General features: G+C 49.8%; 1 protein-coding gene across 5 annotated transcripts in view; it reads left to right on the top strand.

Moving 5' to 3' along the window:
• The window catches only part of PBX4 (PBX homeobox 4), a 41,121-nt gene extending 20,094 nt beyond the window's left edge, over window positions 1-21,027 (top strand). For all 5 annotated transcript variants that reach the window (XM_019641811.1, XM_019641812.1, XM_019641817.1 and 2 more), the window contains 6 exons: window positions 13,399-13,646; window positions 13,923-14,113; window positions 14,389-14,524; window positions 17,345-17,501; window positions 17,852-17,958; window positions 20,366-21,027. In XM_019641811.1, coding sequence (XP_019497356.1) covers window positions 13,399-13,646; window positions 13,923-14,113; window positions 14,389-14,524; window positions 17,345-17,501; window positions 17,852-17,958; window positions 20,366-20,458 — 932 coding nt within the window. In that variant the 3' untranslated portion in view covers window positions 20,459-21,027. The remainder of the gene's footprint in view (window positions 1-13,398; window positions 13,647-13,922; window positions 14,114-14,388; window positions 14,525-17,344; window positions 17,502-17,851; window positions 17,959-20,365) is intronic.
• The last annotated feature ends 1,341 nt before the right edge of the window (window positions 21,028-22,368 follow it).

The raw sequence follows: 22,368 nt of genomic DNA, 5'->3' as shown, positions 1-22,368 counted from the left end.
GGGATCCGAACCGGGGCCCTCTGGCGTCCCAAGCCAGTTCTTAACCATCGCGCCACTTGGCCAGCCCAAGGTTGGAGTTTTTAATCCATGTCTTGTCCAATGGACAAAATTTTTTGGTTGTGAGTCATGGTCTTTGAAGTCTTCGTCTTCCAGGAGCACATTGAAGTGAATCAGTTACTAATTTATTAATTTTTTTTAAGATAATTTATAAGTCCTTGATAATAATGTAGAATGTCTCCTTTTAGTAAGGTTGGTTCATATGTCCCTTCACATAATGTGAACAAGGACTAATGAAAAGAAAGCCTGTGTTTACGAAAAGGAATATCTCAGGTTGAGTAGCATTATGAGGAGAGCTTTTGGCCAGAGGAGATTAAAATAAAAACGTCTAAAATGTTACCTAGTTGAGTTTTAATTTATCATTTGTACATTCTACCAATCCAGAGGACTGGGGTGATAATCAGCACAATGAAAATGCTGTAAAATAAGCCAAATATTACAAATAGATTATTATTGGCCCAGTAAAATAAGTTCCTCAGTTGCTATGTAATTCACAGGGAATTCTCTGAGGATCATTTATTATTTTCAGTAACTTCCCTACCATTAAAGCTGTTGCTGTCCTGCAAAGGAATGTTTTAGCCCAGTGAGACAACATACAAATTATGACTAATACATATTTGTATCCTTGAGATGGTGGCATTGGATAAATCCAATTACCATATCTCAAATGGGCCTAAAAGAAATGGGAAATGTCCTTGGGACGCTTGGAGTGATTTTCCAGGATAACATTTTGGACAGAAAGAACATCTGCTATACACCTTATGAGCTACAGTAGGTTTCTAATAATATTCTTTGCTGTATGAAACTATCTTTCCAAGACCCCAATGTGTTAGATCTGTTTGGGTCAAAGTTCCCTCTTTTGTTGCCATGCTTTTTTTTCCTGTAGCTGCCCATTAGAACAGAAAAAGATTTTTATTGATTTAATAGGGAGAAGAAATATTTTTAAATCTGGAAAATTTGGCTATTTATTACTGTCGGTCTAGCTGCAGTATCAGCTAAATTATTATTTTTCCTTCTATGATGACAGCCTTAGAATGTCTTGGAATTTTGATAATTGCCAAATGTTTCAGTTGCTGGATGACATCTAATTTAAATTCTGCAACCTGCAACCTGTTTTCCATTCTTTTGGGCTGCCCTGAGGAAGTTAAGAAGCCTCACTGCTTCTACAAGTTGTGAGCTACACCAAAGGTATAGCAATCAGTGTAAATGTTGGCTATATGATCTTTGGCTCATTTACAAGCTTTGTTAGATCAATTAATTCAGCTTGTTGGGCTGATCTTATTCAAGTAAATAAGAAACTTAAATTTATGCTTGCCATGAAAGTTATTGTATATAGCATAAATATAAATCACCCACGTATTGGGTTAGAATAGGATTTTTGGAGAATTCATCATTATTCAAATCAGCCGTTAGTATCTGAGAGAAATAGGTGGGACTCTGTATACCCCTATGGCATTACTGTCCAAGTAAACTGATCATCCCAGGTGGAAAAGCAAAGAGATATTTCCTGTCTTTTTCACAGGAATGCTGAAATAAGCACTACATAAATCTATAACTGAAAAATATTCACAATACACACAAGAATAGCTGATAATAGGATATGTGGATTTAGAACCACAGTGTATCTATTTATAGCTGATATTTTATGCAAATCTCCATCCTTCCCCATTGGGTTTTTTTGTGTTTTTTTTTACTGAAAGGATAGGAGAATCACAGGTGCTCATACATGGAATTATAAGCCCCACACCTTTTTTTAAAGGTAATCTTGTACAGTGAGCTAATTCAAGCTGGTGTATCATGCCTCAAAGGATATTGGCAAATGTTAGAGGCTAAGTATTATCAATAGGTATTTTAATAGGAGTGGCTGACTTAATCTTGCCAATCAATATCTGTAGTGGAAAAAGCCTAAAATTGTATTAGAACATCCTATAACAAACATTCCATCAGTATCAAGACTAGTTTTCTCTTCTGGGGCTGGTGGGGTGACCCTGAGGTGGCCCTGGACTTGGCCTGTCTAAAATCTGGCCTGCCTGTTAACGCCTAGGAAGGAATATGAGCTCCCGCAGTCCTAAAATACAGACGTTTACATAACTATTAGCAAAACTCAGTTCTTAGATATAGTTCTCTTGCGCAACTAAAGACCTAATTAAGACAATATAAAACATAGATATATATATATGGTTGTTTTTTTTTTTAAGATTTTATTGGGGAATTGGGGAGGAAACAGCATTGGGGAATCGGGAAAGGGGAACAGACAAGTTGCCGTCCTTTTGTTCTTCAGTCTAGTTGGGAAGGAAACTGCTTGACTGGCCCAAGTTGTTATTGTGATCATTGCACTCTTCCCTGCTGAGGCAGATCGGTCACCAGCCCCTGGACAACTGCTCACGGCAGCTCATGCCGGCTGCCGGCCGCTTACGCTGGCTGCCAGCCACTCATGGTAGCTTACAGCAGCCCATGGCAGCCCCATGCAGCCTACGCCTGTTGCCGGCAACTCACAGCAGCCCAGCTCAAGGTCGAGCTATTGTTCACCATCTTAGCTATAGAGGGCGCAGCATCACTGGCCCATGTAGGATCCAAACCAGTGGCCCTGCTGCTCAGAGCTCGCGCTCCCAAGCCAACTCTTAACCAACGAACCACTCAGCCAGCCCAATATAAAGAAATATATATATTTTTTTTCTTTTTACCTGAGCCATCCTGCCACCTGTTGGCAGCTCAGCAGCAGCTCAGCTCGAGCCAGGCATCGAACTGCTGTTGCTCAGAGCTCACACACTTAAGCGAACTCTTAACCAACTGAGCCACTTGGCCGGCCCATAAAGAAATATTTTGATGACACATAATTTCTGCCTTTTAGGCAGAAAACGTTTCCATATCAGTAGCAGACCAACAGTCTTGCAACAAACTTTGTCTTACTTAGCAGAGACAGAAAACTTCATTTTGCATCAGCTTACTCTTGATATTTAAATTTACTTAATTAATCGCATTTAGCATAACCATTCATAAAATTCTTTCAAGATTTTCCTTTACAAACTTTCTATAACTTTTCCAGTTCCTTAGTTTGTCTCTTCTAAAATCATTATTTCCCCAATCTGATTCATTTTGTCCTAAATACATTTCACCCTCCTGGGAGGATATGTGAACATCATTAATTAGAAAGTCTCACACTATCAGGTGAGTTGGGGCAGATTTGAGCAATAAAAATATATGGTGCCCATTAACATTTCCTAGTTGGAAGGGAACAGGTTCTGATTTAAAAACAGACATCGGCTGATTAGATGTCCCTATACCATTTGTACAGAAGCTTTACTCCAAAGAGGAGAGCAACCTAGCCGGGTGGTGTTAACAGATAAATTAGCCCCAATGTCCTCATGGCCCTTGGAGCAGCCCTATGCTTGCTTCTATTTCCTTTCTTTTTCTAAATCCTATTTTAGTTTTCTACCATCCTTAAGGTGACCTGGCTTTACAATAAAAGCACACTCCTCTACAGGAGTTTCCCGAGCAAACCTTAAATAATTTTGTTGCTTTGCTCTCAGAAATCAGGTGTATTAATTGGAATAAATCAGAAAAGCCAGGATTATATGTTCTAACATTTAATTCAAATTTCTTTGCGAACTCATCAGGGTCCTAGAGAGGATTGGGGGAATCTTTAGATGTCTTAGTTCTGCCTGCATACAACCGGGGATTCCCCTCCACCTGTTGAACCGGTGAAAAATAACTCTCCAAGTAATCCACAAAAGAAACAAGACCACCACCACCACAGTACGGAATGCACACCTCCTACACGGAGCTCCTATCAGCAGCCCACGTGGAGGCAGAAAAGACCCCGGTCTCAAGATGGCTAATCCCTTTATAGTGATCCCACCCCCAGAATTACCATAAGGATGAACAGGAAATCAGGATTATAGAGTTAACAAGGGCCCAGCCCCACCCATAGTCCTCCCAACTCTATGGTTAAGCCTCTTAAGATACCAGTTCACTTTGTCACACCCAAGACCAGATCCTCTCCAAAGGGAGCTGCAACAGAAGTGCAGAAAAGAGAGACAGGAGTAGGAGAGCAAGTCCAGACAAGTAAAGCACATATTGGGACAGTTGAAGAGGAAAAAGTGGGGTGTTGGCATTTAGCAGCTTCAGAAACCTTTTAGTTCAGAGACAGTCTCTAAAATTTTCTTACTAGCTTCCTGGAGAAAAGTACATCTCTCTCTACCATTTCAGAGGCTTCTATTTGTCAGTTGAGGGAAGCCTCCCATTCTATTTAGTTTGACCTTTAAGCCAGCTTTTTCTAATTGTGCACACAAATATTTAGATGTCAAAAGAGCTCCATTTTGGCCATCTTCAGTTGATATCACTTCTAGATAAATCTTTCCATGTCTGTAAGTACTTGCAAGACTCCTAGGAACTGTACATCTATCTACAGGAGAATAATGACCCTGGACTCTGGGAGCTTGTCGGCCTTTGAAGCACGATTTCCCGTGTTAATTTTTAGTTTTCTTTTAAGATCTGCAGAGTCTGAACAAATATATAGTGGTATTATACAGTGGGTTGAAGTGTGGTGTTTATTGGTTGAGCTCCAAGGGGCTGTCACCTCCCGAGTCACTTCAGCCCTCTTATGTGCCTCAGTTTCTCTCTCCGGCTGTCTAGTACAGCCATGAGGACTCAGAGCGCTAGGTAACCAGCCTTTATGTGCGCGTCCCTGGACGAGTCCAATATTTAATTACAGTTGTGTTGGAATTCACTATGGGGCCACTGCATGTTTTGATTCTTAGTCACCTAAGAATACCCGAAATTTGAGCTGGAGGGAGTAAATGCCCCTTATCTTCGGAGTTGAACAAGTTCAGACTCTCATTTATCTGGCGAAAAGTTTTGTTCAGACTTGCAGTAAGCAATTCCAATTGAAAAGCCCAAATTAAAACCAGCCACCCATTTCATTTCTTCTCTCTAAGAGTTACCTTAACTCTTGTCCTTAACCTGGGTTATTTCAACCCTGCCACCTCAAGGATTTTAAAACGGCTCAAATAAAGTCCGGGCCTCCTACCTTAAAACAGGGAGGTCCGGAATTCCAAGAAAAACTCACCCAAGTTCACCCGATGCAAAGCAGAGAGCTGGTGGGGCACAATGGGCCCTGCTGGTACCGAGCACCAAATCCGGGTCCACAGGGTGTATCTGGGTGGGCTTCTTTGGAATCTGCCTAGCTACGCCAAGTAATGTTGACGAAAAATATCCAGCCTAAGAGAAAACTTATAAGAGTTTATTTGAGCCAAACTGTCAACAGTTGCCGGGAAGCAAAATCTCAACAGATTGAGAAAATGCTCTGCAAAATGGCAGTTTGCAGTTTATTTTATACATAAAATCAAAGGAGGAAGGTTACATGAAATCTATCGGTGATAAATTAAGGGGGTGGGAGAAAGCAAAGGGGGGGGGGATCTTTGGGATTGAATAAAAGTACATTGGAGACAGGTACTCCTCCCACACAGGTGGGCGCAGGATGGTTACAGCACATAGAGATGGTAATCAGGAGACAAGCATGATAATGAGGAATTTTGCAGTTTCCAGCTCTGGTCTGGAAAAAGGATTAAAGATGTTATCTTAGGTACAAAAAGACAAAAACAGGCCCACCGAAAAGGCACAGATTAATTTCATGAGGAAGCTCAGATGTGACTTCCGGCCATGGCCCACTTTAGTTAAGAATTTTTATGTTCACACTATCGTCTGTGGTTATTTTCAGAGCTTGTCAGGTATAACATGTGGCCTCTTTTCCGTCCACAGTTCTTTCTAGTCCTGGTTTGCTAAGGGTTTTCTCATTAATGTTTTAATTACTTTTTTTCTTTTTGTATCTTTTAAGTTATGGTGTTTCTCCTTTAGGCTACTGCGATTATTTACACTGATAGGTTTTTATTTACATTCATTTACATTGATTTCTATTTATACTGATGATTTTCACTGACAGACAGATTTGAAAGTGCCTGCGTGCAGAGATAAATCCTCTTGGTTGTGATTCATGTATCTATGCACATACACACATAGATGCTGCTAACTTTAGCATATTGATTTATTTAACCGTTTGGGCTCTCTTCATGAATGAGGCTGGGCCGTGATGTGCTCATGGAGCGCCTGTCTTGAGTTCTCGGTATGGTGAGTGGGTGGCTTTTCTTGAGTCTCGTCCCTGAAGAAGTTTGTTGGAGAAAGGCTCTCTCTTCCTTGAGGGCCTGATAGTGCTAGTCCTTAAAATGTCCTGGTGGCCTTTGGGGAGAGGTTGCTTAGTACAAGTCCTGTTTCTGGAGCATGAGTCTGGAAGTCCAGGTATGTTCCAGGAGCTGGTGCGATGGCAGTGAACAAGATAGCCAGGGTCCCTAGTGAGCAGGGCAGTTCCTCACAGCGATAATAGATAGATGTGCACCTCTAGGTCCGTGGTGGGGGTGCTGGGGGGCATTCCTGGGCCCCCAAGCCATGGCCTGATGGGGTTTTGCACAGCAGCAGCATCTCCCCGGTACTGAGGCGCGTCTGTGTGGGGGACAGTAGGCCCCATGCTTCCCTGGCGATCTCATTGAATCCTCATGTGTGGGATTCCCAACTTAAAGATGCAGGAACTAAGGCTCAGACACTGCCCAGTACCAGTAACAACTAGCACTGACTGAGCCTGGATCACACTGGTTTCCTGACAGGAAGCCCCTGATCTGCAGCCCCTGCAGGCTCCCAGAGCCAGAGCCTGCAGGGGGTAAGACTCCTGGGTGCCATGCACATGCTCCAGCAGTGTCCATCCCAAGGGAGACACCCAAGAGATTAGAATCAGAAAGAGCAACTGCAGGCCATTGAGACTTTCTCTGTAGCCGGAGTTTTGTTTTTTTTTCTTAAGCAGTTGGGGTCCAAGTAAAGAAGGTTTTTTACCTTCTGCCACCCCTTTCCACATTCTCTGATGTCAGAGGCATCGTTTACGAAGGAAGCACTCTCACCAAAGATGGCGAAGGTGGTTGTTGGGATTAGTACTTTGCCAGAATTCCTTTCCTTGTACAACTACCTTATTACCTTTGCTTCTTTTTTTTTTTTTAAGATTTTTATTGGGGAATTGGGGCAGGGGAATTGGGGGAGGCGAACACTGTGTTTTTCCAGGACCCATCAGCTCCAAGTCAAGTTGCTGTCCTTCAATCTTTGTGGAGGACGCAAGCTCAGCTCTAAGTCCAGTCGCCGCTTTCAATCTAGTTGTGGGGGGGCATAGTCCACCATCCCATGTGGGAGTTGAACCAGCAACCTTGTTGCACACTGAGCCATCCGGCCGTCGTCAGCTCAAGGTGCCGTGTTCAATCTTACTAGCGGGGTGGGCAGGGTGGGTCATCCCATCATCCCATACAGGTGTCGATCCGGCAACCTTGCATCTAAGAGCATGCGCTCTCACTAGCTCAGCGGCAGCTCAGCTCAGGCGCAGCTCACTGGTCCTTGTGGGAATCAAACCGGCGACCCTGTTGCTCAGAGCTCGTGCTCTTAACCAACAGAGCCACTCGGCCGGCCCGTATCTTTGCTTCTTTGACTATAAAAGATGCTGGAGCTGGTGGGAACTGAGCTCAGGTTCGAAAGTGAGGACAGGAAAGGTTTACCTCAGCACAGGGCACAGTGACCATGCTTGGTCCACCCCCTGAGGCCCCCGTTCCTGCCAAGATTTAGCTCCCAAAGCCCCTACTTATGCCTAGTACTTAATAGGTGCTCAGTAAGTGATCAGAAAAGCATCACAAGGTTCCTGGAAGCAACAATTCCCCAAGCTTTTCTTCCTAATGATTTTTCTCATCCATGACTGCAGAGATACTGGTGCTGTGGCTTCCAGACTGGCTCTGCCGACAGGCGTGCAGGCAGATGGACATGGGGACTGGCATGACCAGAACGATGCTAACTGTAGGTGCTCAGCCTGTGCTTGAGACTCTGGGGCACAGGACCCTAACCCTGAGGTCCTAACACCAGGCTCAGACTTCATCTGTTGCTAGAGGGCCCCTTAGATAGCAGTTTGGTCATCTTTCATTCAGCTTCATCACCCCTTTCTGTTCTTGGTTCTTGAAACATAATCCATCTTAGGTGATGGGTGGTGGAGGCCCCACTGTGCAGGTGAGGCGGCTGAGGTGGGCCTGCTTCCTAGTCCCCTAGCCTGGGTGCCCGGAACCTGCCCACAGTGGGTGGGGGCAGCAGACAGGGAAGAAGGGAGGTGAGTGTTTTGCTGAGTCCCACTCTTTGGTGGGCTCCAAACCAGGCCTGTCCTGTGTCATCCTATCAGTGAAAAAAAAACCTGAATCTCTGAAAATTATTAGAATGATTTTTGTTTAGGGCCTTGCTGAGAACTATAGCCTGAGAGAAGAGCTTCAAGAAGCCTTGAAACAATGCTCCAACTTCAGAAAAGTGGGGGAGCTTATATCGGCAGAGGAGTGAGTAAAAAGTACATCTGGTGCATCAGAAGTTTCCGTTAGGGTAAGGGTGACTCACAGTTTTACACCAAATGAAAGGAATGTGTAGGAAAGACAGGGTTGAGCTGCTCTGCCCCCTGGCGTCAGAAAACTACTTGCACACTTGGAGGTGATTTTTATGAGGATATAGAAAGAACAGGCACTGTTTTCTATAATCACTGATCTTTAGTGTTGAAACTGTGTAGGTCGTATACATGATTATCCCACATGGAAATTTTGTATACGAAATTTAGAAGGAAATTTTAGGAAAGCTCATTGTTCTCATGGTTACTGATTAAGTAAACACCCTCTCCTTTCCTCAGTCCCATCCCCAGCCAAGGGCTGGCTGCAGGGATGCGTTTACAGTCATATGGTCAGAAAGTGGCTAATCAGAGGGGCCAGTCCAGAGGCGCCAGGCACAGCATCTGCCACCTCCGGTGCTCAGCAGTGGTTTAAACTTCCTCCTGGGCAGTTGGAGGTGCTGGAGTGGCCCCACCCAGCCTTCCACCCCAGCACAGGGGAAGCCGGAGCACTGTCCTGCTGCTAAGCACCGGCACCCCTGAAGGGATGAGGGTACAGGCCCGGGGGCAGGTGGCAAGATGGGGGTGTCAGGGCGAAGGAGGGTTCCCCTCTGAGCCTTTCTCCCTCCCTGGATAGCCATACCTTAGTTCCGTGAGAAGAGAAAAATAAAAACAACTTGGGGTCACATTCCTGTCTTCGTTTCCTCGGGCTGCCATAGCAAAATACCACACAGACTGGGCGGCTTAAACATCAGACATTTATTTTCTCACAGTTGTGGAGTCTGGGAGTCTAAGATCCAGGAGCCAGCTGGTTGATTCCTCGTGAGGACCCGCTTCCTGGTTTGCAGATGGCTGCCTTCTCGCTGTGCCCTCGCAAGGAGGTGGGGTGGGGAGAGGTTTCTGTTCATCTTCTCAGGAGGCAACAGTCCTACAGATCAGGGCCCGAACTGTATGACATCATTTGACTTCATAATCACCTCCTCATTTGACTTTAATCACCTCCTCACGGGCCCTGTCTCCTCATACAATCATATCGGGTGTTAGGGCTTCTACGTGTGAATTGGGGCGGGGTAGGCGGGGAGGGCAGGGTGGATACAGTCCAGTCTGTAGCAGTTCCTTATTGTTTCTTACAAAAAACAATGTGTTGATAATCACAGTTTTATTTTACTTCGTTTGGTTTACTGGGGGTTTTTTCACCCTCAGTAAGTTGGGAACAGAAGGAAATCTGGCAGTTTGGGGAGGTGCCTTTGTTTTAGTTTCCACCTCCTCTTCTGAGTGCCTCCGACAGATGGTGTCCCTGAGCTGAGCTCCTGGTCCCTGAGGCCGCCTGCCGCTGCCGAGGGCCCTAGGGGAGCTGAGGAGCGCAACCTCATGTGCTCTGGAACCGCCAACCGGAAATTAGCTTGTTGTAATGGAAGGTAACGAGTGTCTAATGGCATAATTAGACCAGTGACAGTGCACTGGGAGGACAGATGCACCGCACCGAGGGACATGCACAGTAGGGGCAGTTGACGGAGGGCAAAGAACACTGCGAGAAGTAAAGGAAGCCCAAACAACGTGCTTGGCATGGCCTTATCCACAGCTGTGACTGGTGGTGGTGACCAAGGCATGGGGTAATTTATTTTCTTGTGTTTTGTTTTTACTCATATACATACATATTGCAAAATTATACAGCCTTAAAGAAATAAAACTTGTAGTGTGAGACTGCTTGTTATAACAGCACCTTAAGACATAAGCTCGGTAAACACTGTGAGGTATGACAGGCATGGGTCTGCTTATGGATACCTGGGCAGTTTCTGGTTTTCATAGTTATAAATAGTACGGTCATGTGTGTGCTATAAATGCAGCATTCACAGGGGTCAGTGTTCCTGTGGGAGAAAGTCTCACGACAGAAGTTTGGAGATCAAAGGACTTTTTCATTGTTAATCAGCAGTTCAAAAGTGCCCTCCAAAAAAGGCTGCACCAGGGCACCTTAGTCAGGATCCCCTCTTATTTTGAAAGCTGTTACCTTCTGCTCTAATAAAATTATCCCCTTCTACAAACTTTAAAAATAAAAGAAAGAAAAAAAGAAAGGCTGCACCAGTTCATACCCCTAGAAGAGAAATAAGAAAAGCCTCAGGTGTTCACTTCATTGTTTGAGAATTTTCATTTTGAAAACAATAAGTTCCTTATTTTTTGGTATGGTCCCCAGCTTGTGATGGGGGCTCAGATGCTTGCTGATGCATAAATAAAAGAATAAAAGAAAGATTGCCACACTCCACAGCAGCCCAGCAGCCCACGAGCACACACGCATGAACACACATGCCCATGCCCCACACACACCTTCACTAAGCTGTGTGTTCCAACCTTGACCACTCTTTTCCCTAACTGAACTGAAGCTGTAATGGAAGGTGTGGAGGTGGCCTCTCCAACCCCCGGTGTCAGGGCGTGCTGGGGGCCCTGTGGGGAGGGACTAGGAACTGTCCCTCTCAGCCCACACTTGACCCCAGCCTGGGCTCAGGGAGTTGCTGCTTGAATCAGCCTGGAACAGGAGCCAAGCACCTGCGTACTGTCAGAGGGCCGAGCAAGGCCCAGTGGAGGGAAAATTCATGTAGGTGGATTTGGAAGGATGTCAGGCCAGACCTTGAGTGCCAGGTATCGGGCTCCAGGCCTTATCTGTGGGTGCCAGGGAGATGCTGAAGTCATTGAACAGAAGACTGTTGTGGGAAACACGGCGTTGGGAAGCCGTCGGTAGGTGTGCACCACGGATTGGAGAGAGAGAGGGTTTTCCTCTGCGGGTCACGGAGGACAGGACAGGAGTGGCGCGGAAGGGCCCAGGAACAGCGTGAAGGGAGGGGATGAATGGTGGGTTGATTGCAGAGGTAGAATCAGTAGGATGTGAAAACAGAGAAACTGAGAGGGGAGGGCGACTGGGGGTAGGGTGGGAGGCGGCCTTCCCAGTTCACCGTGCTGGTGACCTCTGGAGCAGACTTCGTGGCCTGTGCAGGAGTGCCCAGCTGCTGGGGCTGCCTCCCAGCATCTGCGAGGACCAGATGGGGACGTGCACAGCCTGTGAGCACCGTCCTAGCTGAGAGGGCTTTCCTGGCTCATGGGAACTAAAATTTTCTTCTGGTGCTTCTTGAAGATCAAGTAAGGTTGTTAGAGGCTTGACACTGGAAGGCTAGTGGGGAACTGATAAAAGGGGCACTTTCCTTTAGTTCTTTCAGAAAGAGCCTCGTGGCAACCCAATGAGGGTCCCTGCATGTAAGGAAAATTCTTACAAGGATATCTTTTGTGCTCCTTCAGTTCTCACTAGTGAGTTTTTGACAGAAAAGGTAAATCTGTTCTGTAGGGAACAAGAAAGGGACAAGTCATTAATAAGTGAATAATAGGATTAAACTCAATTTTTATTTGAGCACTTAAGTCAGTTAGTAGCTGTAGCATTAAGAGAGACTGTTCCCAAGAAAGAACTTTAAACGTTGCTTTTTGGAAAGCCAGAACCAGATGGACATCATCCCCTCCTTCCCAGTCCCCTGCCTCGTCACCTCAGGAAGTGCCCCACCTCAATCTCCCACCTGTCCCTTTCTCTGCAAACATTGCTTCTATCACTGAAGAAGCAAACAAAACACAGGTCCCGCTGGACCACCTGCTCAGACCTGACCCTTGTCCTGTGGCCCCTGCAGCAGCCTCTCTTGCCAGTGCTGCCTGGCTCCCACACTCATCTGGAACATTCTAGTTGGGTTCTACCCCACCAAACCCTCCCACTGCTCATGCGGTGTCATGCTAGCACTGTCCCGATGACTAAGCCCATGTTTCATTCCTCTGTGGCTGCTTCTGGTTTTTCTTCAACCTACCTGATCGTTTCCCCTCTATCTCCTCCTCTGCCCATCCCTGAAATGTTAGTTTTCTGGCATTCCTCCCGAAAGTGTAGCTGCAGGTACAGGGAGATACGTACAGATTTCCCAAACACACCACATGCAGATGACATGTGAAAACCTGTCTCCCACCACTTGTTAGCTCAGCCCGACCCAGTGAGCAGCTGCCTCGCAGCCACCTGGATTCCTGTGCTTAGACTAGGCTGCAGGGCCTTTCCACCTGCCCACTTGCTGCTCTGTGCGCTGTGTTTGAGAGAGTGCCGCGCCATCGAGGGCAAATGTGGGTGTCGCCCTGGCCTCTTCCTTTCCCTCATGACCACATCCAGTGGTCACGGGTCCTGGGGACTGTCTCTCTGGCTACCGTATAGCTGACCTGCATCCACCCGGATGGTGGCAGCTGTCCCCACCACCTCCCCTTCCCACCGGTCCTGCCCTTGAGCAAGTCACCCTCTCAGCCCATCTGTGATGGCTTTTCCAAGTTGCAGGGCCAATTGTCTGATTTCTCTGTTTAAAATCTCAGTGGGTTAGTTCATCTTCTCTGGCACCTCCTGGATCAGGCTTTTCTTCTCTGGCTTTATAGCAACAACCTTCTTTCCACACATACAACAGACGCACCAGGCACATAGCAGCCCAGCCCTGTACCAATGCTAGGCTGCTGCTCACCTTTGTATCCACACCTGCGTGGGGTGTCTGTCTGCAATGTGCCCTCTCGCTTCAGGAGACACAGCGCAGGGCTTCAGGCTTCTCCAGTGTCCGTGCCACCCTGACCCTGCCCAGGCACCCCTGTGTGGGCCCAGCTGCAGGTGGTTTGTTCTGCCTTCACAGCTGCACTGAGCTATGGCCTCTCTGTCCCCCCAGACTGTGCTCCTAAGCATGGTTCCTGGACGGTGTCACAGTGGGCAACTCGGTGTCTGTGGCCAGATCAAAGGAAGCCTTCCTCCTCCCCACGGTCTCTGGGAAGAACGTTCAGATGTGGCGCCAGTACTGACGGTCTGTTGTGGTTGTTTTCGCTCAGACAGCGGACACTGATTCGGTCCGGTTTCTCTTATCCAGTGTTAAGCATCCGGAGCATTCAGGAAGAGGGCCTCCCTGACGCTCAGCTCATGAGGCTGGATAACATGCTGCTGGCCGAGGGCGTGTCCAGGCCGGAGAAGCGAGGAAGAGGAGGACCAGCGGTGGCGGCCGGCACAGCAACACCAGGTGGCTGTCCAAATGACAATAGCCTTGAGCACTCTGACTACAGGGCCAAGCTGTCCCAGATCCGACAGATTTACCACTCTGAGCTAGAGAAATATGAACAGGTGATCTTTCTGCATGGAAGAGTTTCTATCATGTGAATGCACATTTGTCAAAGCGAAACGTGGACTGCTAATCGCCTTTCTTTTGTGGCACAGACCAGGGAGTTCACGTGCTCGGTCTCATGGCAAAGGTGCCGGTTTTACTGGAAGCCCTTTGCACTCACTTCTCCGTAGCCAGTCTGTGTGGGAGCCGAGGGGGGCGGCAGGTGGCTGGTCCCCGTGGGGCCCTGAGCCAGCCTGCTAGGTAGTCACTGGCTGGCATGTGTGTCCCTGCCCCAGGCCTGCCGTGAATTTACCACGCACGTCACCAACCTGCTCCGGGAGCAGAGCAGGACGAGGCCCGTCTTGCCCGAGGAAATGGAGCACATGGTTGGTGTCATCCACGGCAAGTTCAACGCCATCCAGATGCAGCTGAAGCAGAGCACCTGCGAGGCCGTGATGACCCTGCGCTCGCGGTTCCTCGATGCCAGGTCAGGCCCTGCCCACCACCCCCAACTCCAGGGTCAGCTCCTAGGAAGAGGAGCTGAGTCAGTGCTGGCTTGGGTTTCAGTTCCCCAGGTGGCCTCCAGGCCCAGCCAGGGGTTCTGGCCACGGCTATGGGTGTAGCCCTCACGCAGCCTCTTTTTTGGAAGGCGATTGGACGTGTTGGCTGCTGTTTTTATAACCTCTGTAATCATAGATGGGGATGAGGGGACGTTGACAGAGTCCCAGCGCATGAACCTGGCTGAGGTTTCTGTCTTTGCAGGCGTAAACGGCGGAATTTCAGCAAGCATGCCACAGAAGTGCTGAACGAATACTTCTATTCCCATTTGAGCAACCCTTACCCCAGCGAGGAAGCTAAACAAGAGCTGGCCAGGAAGGGCGGCATCACAGTCTCCCAGGTGACGGGCCTCTCCTGCCATGCTTCCCTGAACCCAGACCAGGAGGGACGTTAAGTCCAGCGAGGAGGACACCGAGGGAGGTTCACTAGATGGGTGGAGCAGGACCCGAGTGTCCAGGCTGACAGGAGCGGAGTCAGCCTGACGGGGCTCAGAGTCCGGCTCCATGCTATGGGACTCAGGCATGGGGACGCCCTGAGGCGATGATGGCAGAGTGTAACCTGTGGAACTCAGTGAATTGTAGTCCTTACTATTTAATATTTTTGTATCAGAGGAATGTGCTATGTTGCATGAGAGAGGTGGGGTTATAAGCTTAGGAGAAGGAAAAGAACTTGAAGCAAAATTTGCACTTGTTATGATAGACCAGCTCTCGAGCTGAAGTACCAATTCAGTCATACTGGGGTAAGGTCAGGCGCATGCGTGCTTGTTTGCTTCTCAAATGGTCCCGTGTGAGTGATGGGAGTACAAGACAGGCAACCTCTGGCCCCAGATAGGGAATACTGGTGCAGACGGGAGATGGGACCTGGACAACCTCGGGAGACCCTGATAGTCTTCTAAGTGGAATTGGAGGCGAGGGAGGGAGAGCTAAGGTAAGAGCCCAAGAAGCATTTCAGAAGGTTTTCAAGTGGGAACGATGAGGACAGGCAGCCCACCAGCTTGATGCAGGACCAGGCCACACCCACAGGCAGCGAGAGTGTGTGAACGGGGGTGTGGTTACGGCAACCCCCGCCTCCGTCAGCCAAGATGACTGGTGTTGATGCTGCCTCATGCTGGCTTACTGAGGCCCCCTCTGAGGCAGCCCCTTCCACCCACTGTGTGGTTGGAGGGGCTAAGTTTCCAGCCTAGTCTGGTGGCCTCCAGTGCCTGTACCCTTAGCCACTACCCTCCAGCCCAGGCCAAGTCCAGCTGTGACTTCATGATGCAGGCACTCAAGCAGCCATGCAGGCAGCAAAACCTTGCAGGTGTCTCAATCACACCTGACTTCACTTACTCAGAACTATCCTGGTGTCCTCAACATCAAGGCCAGACCTTAAGTGGGGGCTCCAAGGCCCCAAAAGCAGTGTGAGGCCTGGCAATGCGTTTACCACTACGAGCAGCTATCTGAAGACCAGCCAGGTTCACTTCAGGGCCCGGCGCCTCCAGAGAGCAGATGGGTCTTGGGTCTAAGACTTTATCTGAGGAGAGGGTTCATTGCAAACAAAATTTTGAGAAACACCAGCCACGTTCCAGTGACTCCCACTCCGTGGCCAGGCCCTGAGACCCCCACCCACCAGCAGCAGAATTCTGTGCTGAAAGCTTCTCCCCCCTTGATGGGTCCACCAGGCCTCAGGACAACTTGAAATGACCGACAATCAGATGAGGAAGGGTTGCAAATTTGGGGTACGATATTGTGCAGGACGTAAGGCTTGCTGAATGAGAAGGTAGTGAGATGGGAGAGCAACGTTAGGCAAAGAGTGTCACAGATGAGGCCACAGACATTTTCAGGACAGAATCAGCTGCGTCTCGGGTGAGGAGGCCTGAGGGAGAAAGGGGCAGGAGAGTGGAGCCTGTGCATGGGAGGCAGTGGGGGACCTGGGCAGCTGCAGCCGGCTTGGCCAGAGTGACGGGACAGGGAGTGCTGGTGGCTCCGAACTACAGCCATTGGAGAGGGTATCTGTGTGTCCATGCTGCACCCATGCCTGTGTGAGGTGCCATGTTGGGGCACTCCCCATGGGGGGGGGTGGACCTTGGCCAGGGACCAGCTCTCCCCAACCACTGGACCCGCCCATCAGCCCAGGAAGAGGGCCAGCCTCCCCTCCTCACCCACACAGGAAGTCTGCTCTTTGTCCCTCTAAAATGCAAGTCAAATTCAACACGGACAACTGCTTGCTGCCATTTGCCTGCAAACTTAGTTCCACAAAGACGTTTCAGCACATTCCTTGGAGATAAGTGGGAACCAAGAGGAGGAGGGTGGGGTCACTGTGTGGGGAGCAGGGCGCACACTCAGGTGCTCTTTTCATGGTTAACATTGAGAGCAGGATGTAGGGACTTTAAAGGAGAAAAGGTCCACAATCTGCCACCGTAACTCAGCTGTTTATTTCTGTTCATTAAACTGTGTAAACATCTCACTGCAGGGACAGCTGCTCTACTTTGGGGTTTTGAGGTATTTCCAGCTGTGCATGTCTCCACTCTCGAAGGCAGGAGCTGGCTCAGGGTCCTACGCGGGCAATTCTGGGCATTTTCTTTGTCAAGACCGAGGGGTCAGGGGGCCAGGGATGCTGCTCAACACCCAACAGTGCCCAGGATGGCCCCACCCAGAGAGCAACCTCTGGGGGACGCCCTGGCCTGGAGGGTTTCCTCCATGCACAGAGACTGCTGGCCTATAGAATGGGTGTGATGACAGCCCCCTCCCCACAAGCTGGCCCTGAGCATTAAACCACAGGCACAGGTGACAAGGCGCTTAGCTCAGCGCTCAGGATGCATGTCTCCCTGGCTCTGGCTTTCCCTAAAGAGAAGTCCAGGATTTAATCTGTCGCCTGCCCCTGCGGCTCTGAGCGTGTCACAGGTGTGCCTGTTTTTCTTCCAGCAGCACCTTCGGCAGCATAGTTCCTCTCCTGTAAAACATGCCAGCTCTAGGATGTCCTCAGCCCACTGCAGACATTTCCCTGTGTCTACGGTTCAATCAGCACCACCTTCGCAGTCCTGGCCTCTCACATGTTGTCACTCAAAGATGTTCCTCCCGGGTGGTGGAAGCAGGGGCACCTCAGAAGGAGTCTGCCATCTGTTCATAGCATCTCATCACTGGGTCAGCTCTTCCAACAGCTTCTGTCTCTGTGTCCACAGGTTTCCAATTGGTTTGGCAACAAAAGAATCCGGTATAAAAAGAACATGGGGAAGTTTCAAGAAGAGGCAACCATTTACACGGCTAACACGGTGGTAGACACCACCGAAGCTGGAGGCCCAAGGAGCCAAGCCAGCTGCCCATCCACACCCAGCTCAGGTAAGTGAGGCCGCCTGGCCCAGGGACCATAGTTTCCTTGCAACTGGGCCCACTAAGCTGCAAGTGGGGAATCGTAAGAGGACCACACAGCCCGCTCCGGACTAGTCCCTGCATGTGCCTCTTTCCTTCATTTAAATCATGAGATTTCTATTCTCAATGGCAATGATCCTGATCAAGTCAGTAAATACCTCAGGCTGTGCTGGTGTTGTGGGGACCAAAATGTCTCCACTCCTGGGTAGTACCTGCGGTTAACGGCCTCTTCCTGGCGAGGGGCCAATGGATCCCACCTGAGGAGTTGCTACAGCTTTGGGGGCTGGAACACTTGTCCTGACTCCTCCCACCTCTTCCAGGTTCCTCCGAACACTTCCCACTGGCCAGTGCTGGGGATGCGCTTATCACCCTGCAGACACTGGCCTCTCTCCGGCCCATCCCTGGGAGAGGTGGCTTGTGGTCCCAGGTGAGTCTCAGAGCATAACCCCAAGGATGTCCTCAGGATTCCTGACTTGGTGTCAGGGCAGACACACGCAGCCCTGGTGGGTGGCGGGTTCTTGGAACAGACCATCTTGTCAGCCACCTCTCAGCCCTGCAAGGTTTTCCCGAGATCCTGGCAACGAGGCAGGCCTGTTGGTCACTCTAGATCCATCATCATGATGACTGCAGGTTGGCAGAGCCGTCTGGGGGCACAGTTCTGTGGGGCCTACTGTGCAAAGACCTGTGGCCTTCCCTCCCCGCCCAAAACAGGACTCAATAACTGGCAACAGCCACTGAGTGGTGGGTGTGAGGCCCCAAAACCGCTGAGTGGTGGCTGTTGAGGGGAAGGCACCTGCCTATCGGGGAGCATCTTTACTCCGTGAGAAGAGTGGGGGCGGGCAGACAAGGCCCTGATGCCCTGACCATGGGGACATGCAGGCAGCCCTGCTGGGCTCAGACCCGCTACCCTGTCGGTACCTGGGCATTGCCAGCCTGGCCACCCCCTTGGCTGGTGCCCAGCTGGGCCACAGTGAAGATCTACTTTGGTGACTGGGAAGAAAATGTGCCAGGGAGCTGGGGCATCTCAGGACTCACCCTCCATAACTTCCTTAGGGTGTTGGACAGCGTGCCCGGCCAGCCAAGATTGGGGAGGCCCATCCCTTACGTGGTCCCTGGGGCCTTCCCAGCCTCCCACCGATGGTTACAGGGGCCCGACCCCACATGCGGGATCACCATGAAGAGGCTACACAGGCACAGGAGTGATGTGTCCATGGGAGGCTGAGGGAGGCCTTACACAGCCCGCCTGTCTCCTTCACATGGGTGTTCCCTGCCGTGCCAGAGTCGACCCCCCACTGATTTACTCCCAGTCCTTAGGGATACAGGGGATGGTGCCTTCAGAATAGTGATGCATGTCCCATCACCATAGCAACCCCACTACCTGTAACAGGCACCTGGGCAAAGCAGGGAGCTCTGTGCTTGGGCTGAGCTCAGCGCTTCTATCATAGTGGGTGCAGGTGTGTGAGAATGAATCAGAGTGAGTGTCCCAGCAGGGACCCTGGCAGATAAGGCTTACCCTTAACCCTGGAACCTTCCCCAGGAGGTCCGGAGCTACTTAAGTCCCCATGTGGCTTCCCTAGACCATGATCATGTAGTAAGTGGGAATGTCGGGGTCCTGGTGCAGATACCACACCCTGTGAGCACCCCTGCCTGTGCCACCCGTATCCCTGCCAGCTTGTGATGGTCCCCTGCCTGAGCAGGCACAGATGCTGTTTCAGAGAGCAGATCTCAGTGATTGGGGCCACCCAGCCTGGGAGCTATCACCTCCGCCCTGGGTGCCCAAGGAATGTCTGAGCTGCCCTTTGGCTCCCAGGCCCACCCCTGAGTACCAGCCTGGCACCTCCCTGTCCTGCAGGGAGGACATCTCCCCTTACCACTCATGTCCACCTTCCTGGAACACAGGCCTGCGGGGTCCATCCAAGGGCAGAGTGTGTCCCCCTGATGAAAGTGCCCTCATCCCAGCTGCTCTCAGACTGAAAGGTGGAGCAGCACCGGCCTCTTGGTGTCCCCATGTCATGTGCTGAGGCAGCCCTGAAAAGAAAGTCTCTTGATGCATTTGCTCAACACTGTCCTCTGAGGTGCAAGCACTGTGGCAGCTCCTTGAGACACCATGTGAGGAAATAACTGAGGCAAGGGGGACCTAACGGGTTGAGTAGGGTAGTGGGCCAGCAGGAGGGCACAGCCTGTAAAAGAGCGTGCGAGAGAGGAAGGTGAAGAGGTTCACTGTGGCAGGCGCTGCCCGATGACAGCAGCCCTGGTCTTAGGCAGTGTCCGGAGGGGTGAGCCCTTGGGGTCACATGGAGGGTGTGACATCTGGGCACCTGAGAATGGTTGGTTCAGGAGCCAACCCCAAGCCTGAGTTGGGAAGGGGAACAAACAGCCCTGCTCTCATGGGCTGCAAACAGGACTTGTCACAGAGCAGACTGCCCAAGAAGAGCCATTTCCAGGGGTGTTTTCTATTGGGTGGGCAGGGGCGGTGCTGTGGACAAACATCCTAGGATCATGTGTGCCCAAGACGTCTCTGCACTACAGGCAGACCCCCCGAGTCTCTTCCCGCTCACTGCATCTCGCCATGATGTTTCCAGGACCATCATCAGCTCCAGGCCTGAGTCTCCCTCCCTCTCAGACTGTAGAAACCCCCAGCTGTCCTGAGATGCCACATCAGTTCTTTGCCAGAGCCCCGTGGAGTGGCTCATGGGGCAGGCAGTGAGGCTGGCTGTGACTGAGGACTGACCCCTCCGTCCCTCCCATCTTTTTGTGGTTCTTGGGGAAATGGGGGTGAGACAGGCCATCAGTCTGCCGGCTACCCCTCTGATGCTCTGTTGCTCTCTTTTCAGGCCCGGGGAAGCTGGCAGAGGACCACCCCCTCCGTGTCGACTGCTTCACCTGCTGGAGATCCTCGCAGTGTCAGCTCAGATGCATCTAATTAAGTTTGGAGCATGAGCAGAAAAGAGGACAGCGTGACTTGCCATGGTTTTGCCGGCATTGGTGTTTTTACTGCATGGTGCAGCTGATTACCTCAGAAACCCAGAACTGACAGCAGACAGCGCTCCCTGAGCCGCTGCCTGGGACACTACTCCTCCTCTTGCTCGTCAGCTGAGATTTGAAATGGGCGGGGACACTGTTCATCTTCCTAACTCCGTTTGGTGGTTGTTGTTTTTAAATAGTAGTTTTATGACAAAACTATGAATTGTCTCTTCTAGGACTTGTCAGAAACTCTCCCATTAAAATTTTTTACTTTAATTTTGATATTGCTCACCACCAGATTTGTGTCTGGCAGTAGTTGACAGTACCCGTGCAGGGTCCTCGCGGCCCAGTTGAGCAAGTTGTGATCCCATCCATGCATTTATCCATTCGTGTGCCGACTTACCCAGCAATACCTGCTATTGTTATCATTACATACGGTTTTGATTGGTCTGTTGTGGGCTCTGAATTTTACTGGGGATTGTTTTGTTTTTTTAATACAAGTTCTACCATTTTCACTTAAAATGTTATTAAAGATCATGATGGGGTGTTCTCAAAGAAAATGAGACTGTTGCACCTTTGGCACACGCATGCCCTCTTTTGGCCGTGGTGTGAATGCAGATCGTGGTTAACTTGGCCGCTGACTTCAAGCTGGGTCTCTTGGAAGGTTTGAGGAAATGTCAAATTCTGCACATAAGTGAGCATTTTACTAACATTTCGTATTGCACTATTTAAAAATACCTAAAATGTGGCCTCATGATAGTAATCAAGCTGTAAAGATTACAGGAGCACCAAGGAGCCACCCTAGCACCCCCGAGCCTGCCCTGCAGGCATGAGCTTCCACGCAACAGGCAAGGACGCTGAGGTTTGGAGGCTTCCTGACCTGCGTCCCAGGCCCCCAGTTAAGAGACTGGCAGAGCCAGGGCTGCGAGCCTGAAGGCAGTGCTGGTGGGACTGCTCACTGGTACAGTTGCTCAAGATAGCAGTTTTCTGGAATCTATTAATATTTAAAATGTACCCACTCTTTCCCTCACCAATTCCCTCTTCTAGGAATTTTTCTACAGATACATGGATATGAGTGCAAAATGATGCATTTCTTGTCACATTTTGTGCAAATTGAAAACAAACATCTGTCAGTTGGGGACTGTTTAAATCAGTGGTTGCCCAGCCATGCCGTGGAATACTACACAATTGTTAGAAAGACTGATGGGGCTTTTCTCTACAACATTAGTGTTAAGAGTAAAGAAGGCTACGCTTTGGGTACATTTTTTACATTGCAGGGAGGGACTTTTATCCAGATATATCTGGAAGAAAACACAGGTCACAGCTGTGGCCTCTGGGGAGGGAACCAGGGGTTCGGGGTTGGTGGGAGACAGTCTCTTGTTTCTCTTTGGGCAGTTTGCATTTTAGAAATCCCTAAATGGGGCCGGCCGAGTGGCTCAGTTGGTTAAGAGCACGAGCTCTGAACAACAGGGTCGCCAGTTCGATTCCCACATGGGCCCGCGAGCCGTGCCCGAGCTGAGCTGCCGCTGAGCTGCTAACAGGTGGCAGGATGGCTCAGCTGGTGAGAGCACATGCTCCTAACAACAAGGTTGCCAGTTCAACTACCACATGGGATGGTGGGCTACACCCACCCGCAACTAAGATTAAACACGGCACCTTGAGATTAGTGGCTGCGAGCTGCCGACAGGCGGCTGGATGGCAACTGGATTTGGACCTGAGTTAGCTGCGCCCTCCACAACTGAGATTGAAGGACAACAACTTGGCTGTTCCCCAGTTTCTCAACACTGTTCCCCTTCCCCAATTCCCCAATAAAATCTTTAAAGAAAAAAAATCCCTAAATGGCTGGTGTAAGAAGGGGAGCCAGAGCCCTTGA

The sequence above is a fragment of the Hipposideros armiger genome, unplaced genomic scaffold (genome assembly GCF_001890085.2).
Source record: "Hipposideros armiger isolate ML-2016 unplaced genomic scaffold, ASM189008v1 scaffold_64, whole genome shotgun sequence".
Classification (NCBI taxonomy): Eukaryota; Metazoa; Chordata; class Mammalia; order Chiroptera; family Hipposideridae; genus Hipposideros; species Hipposideros armiger.
This window is presented reverse-complemented; position numbering and strand designations above follow the sequence as displayed.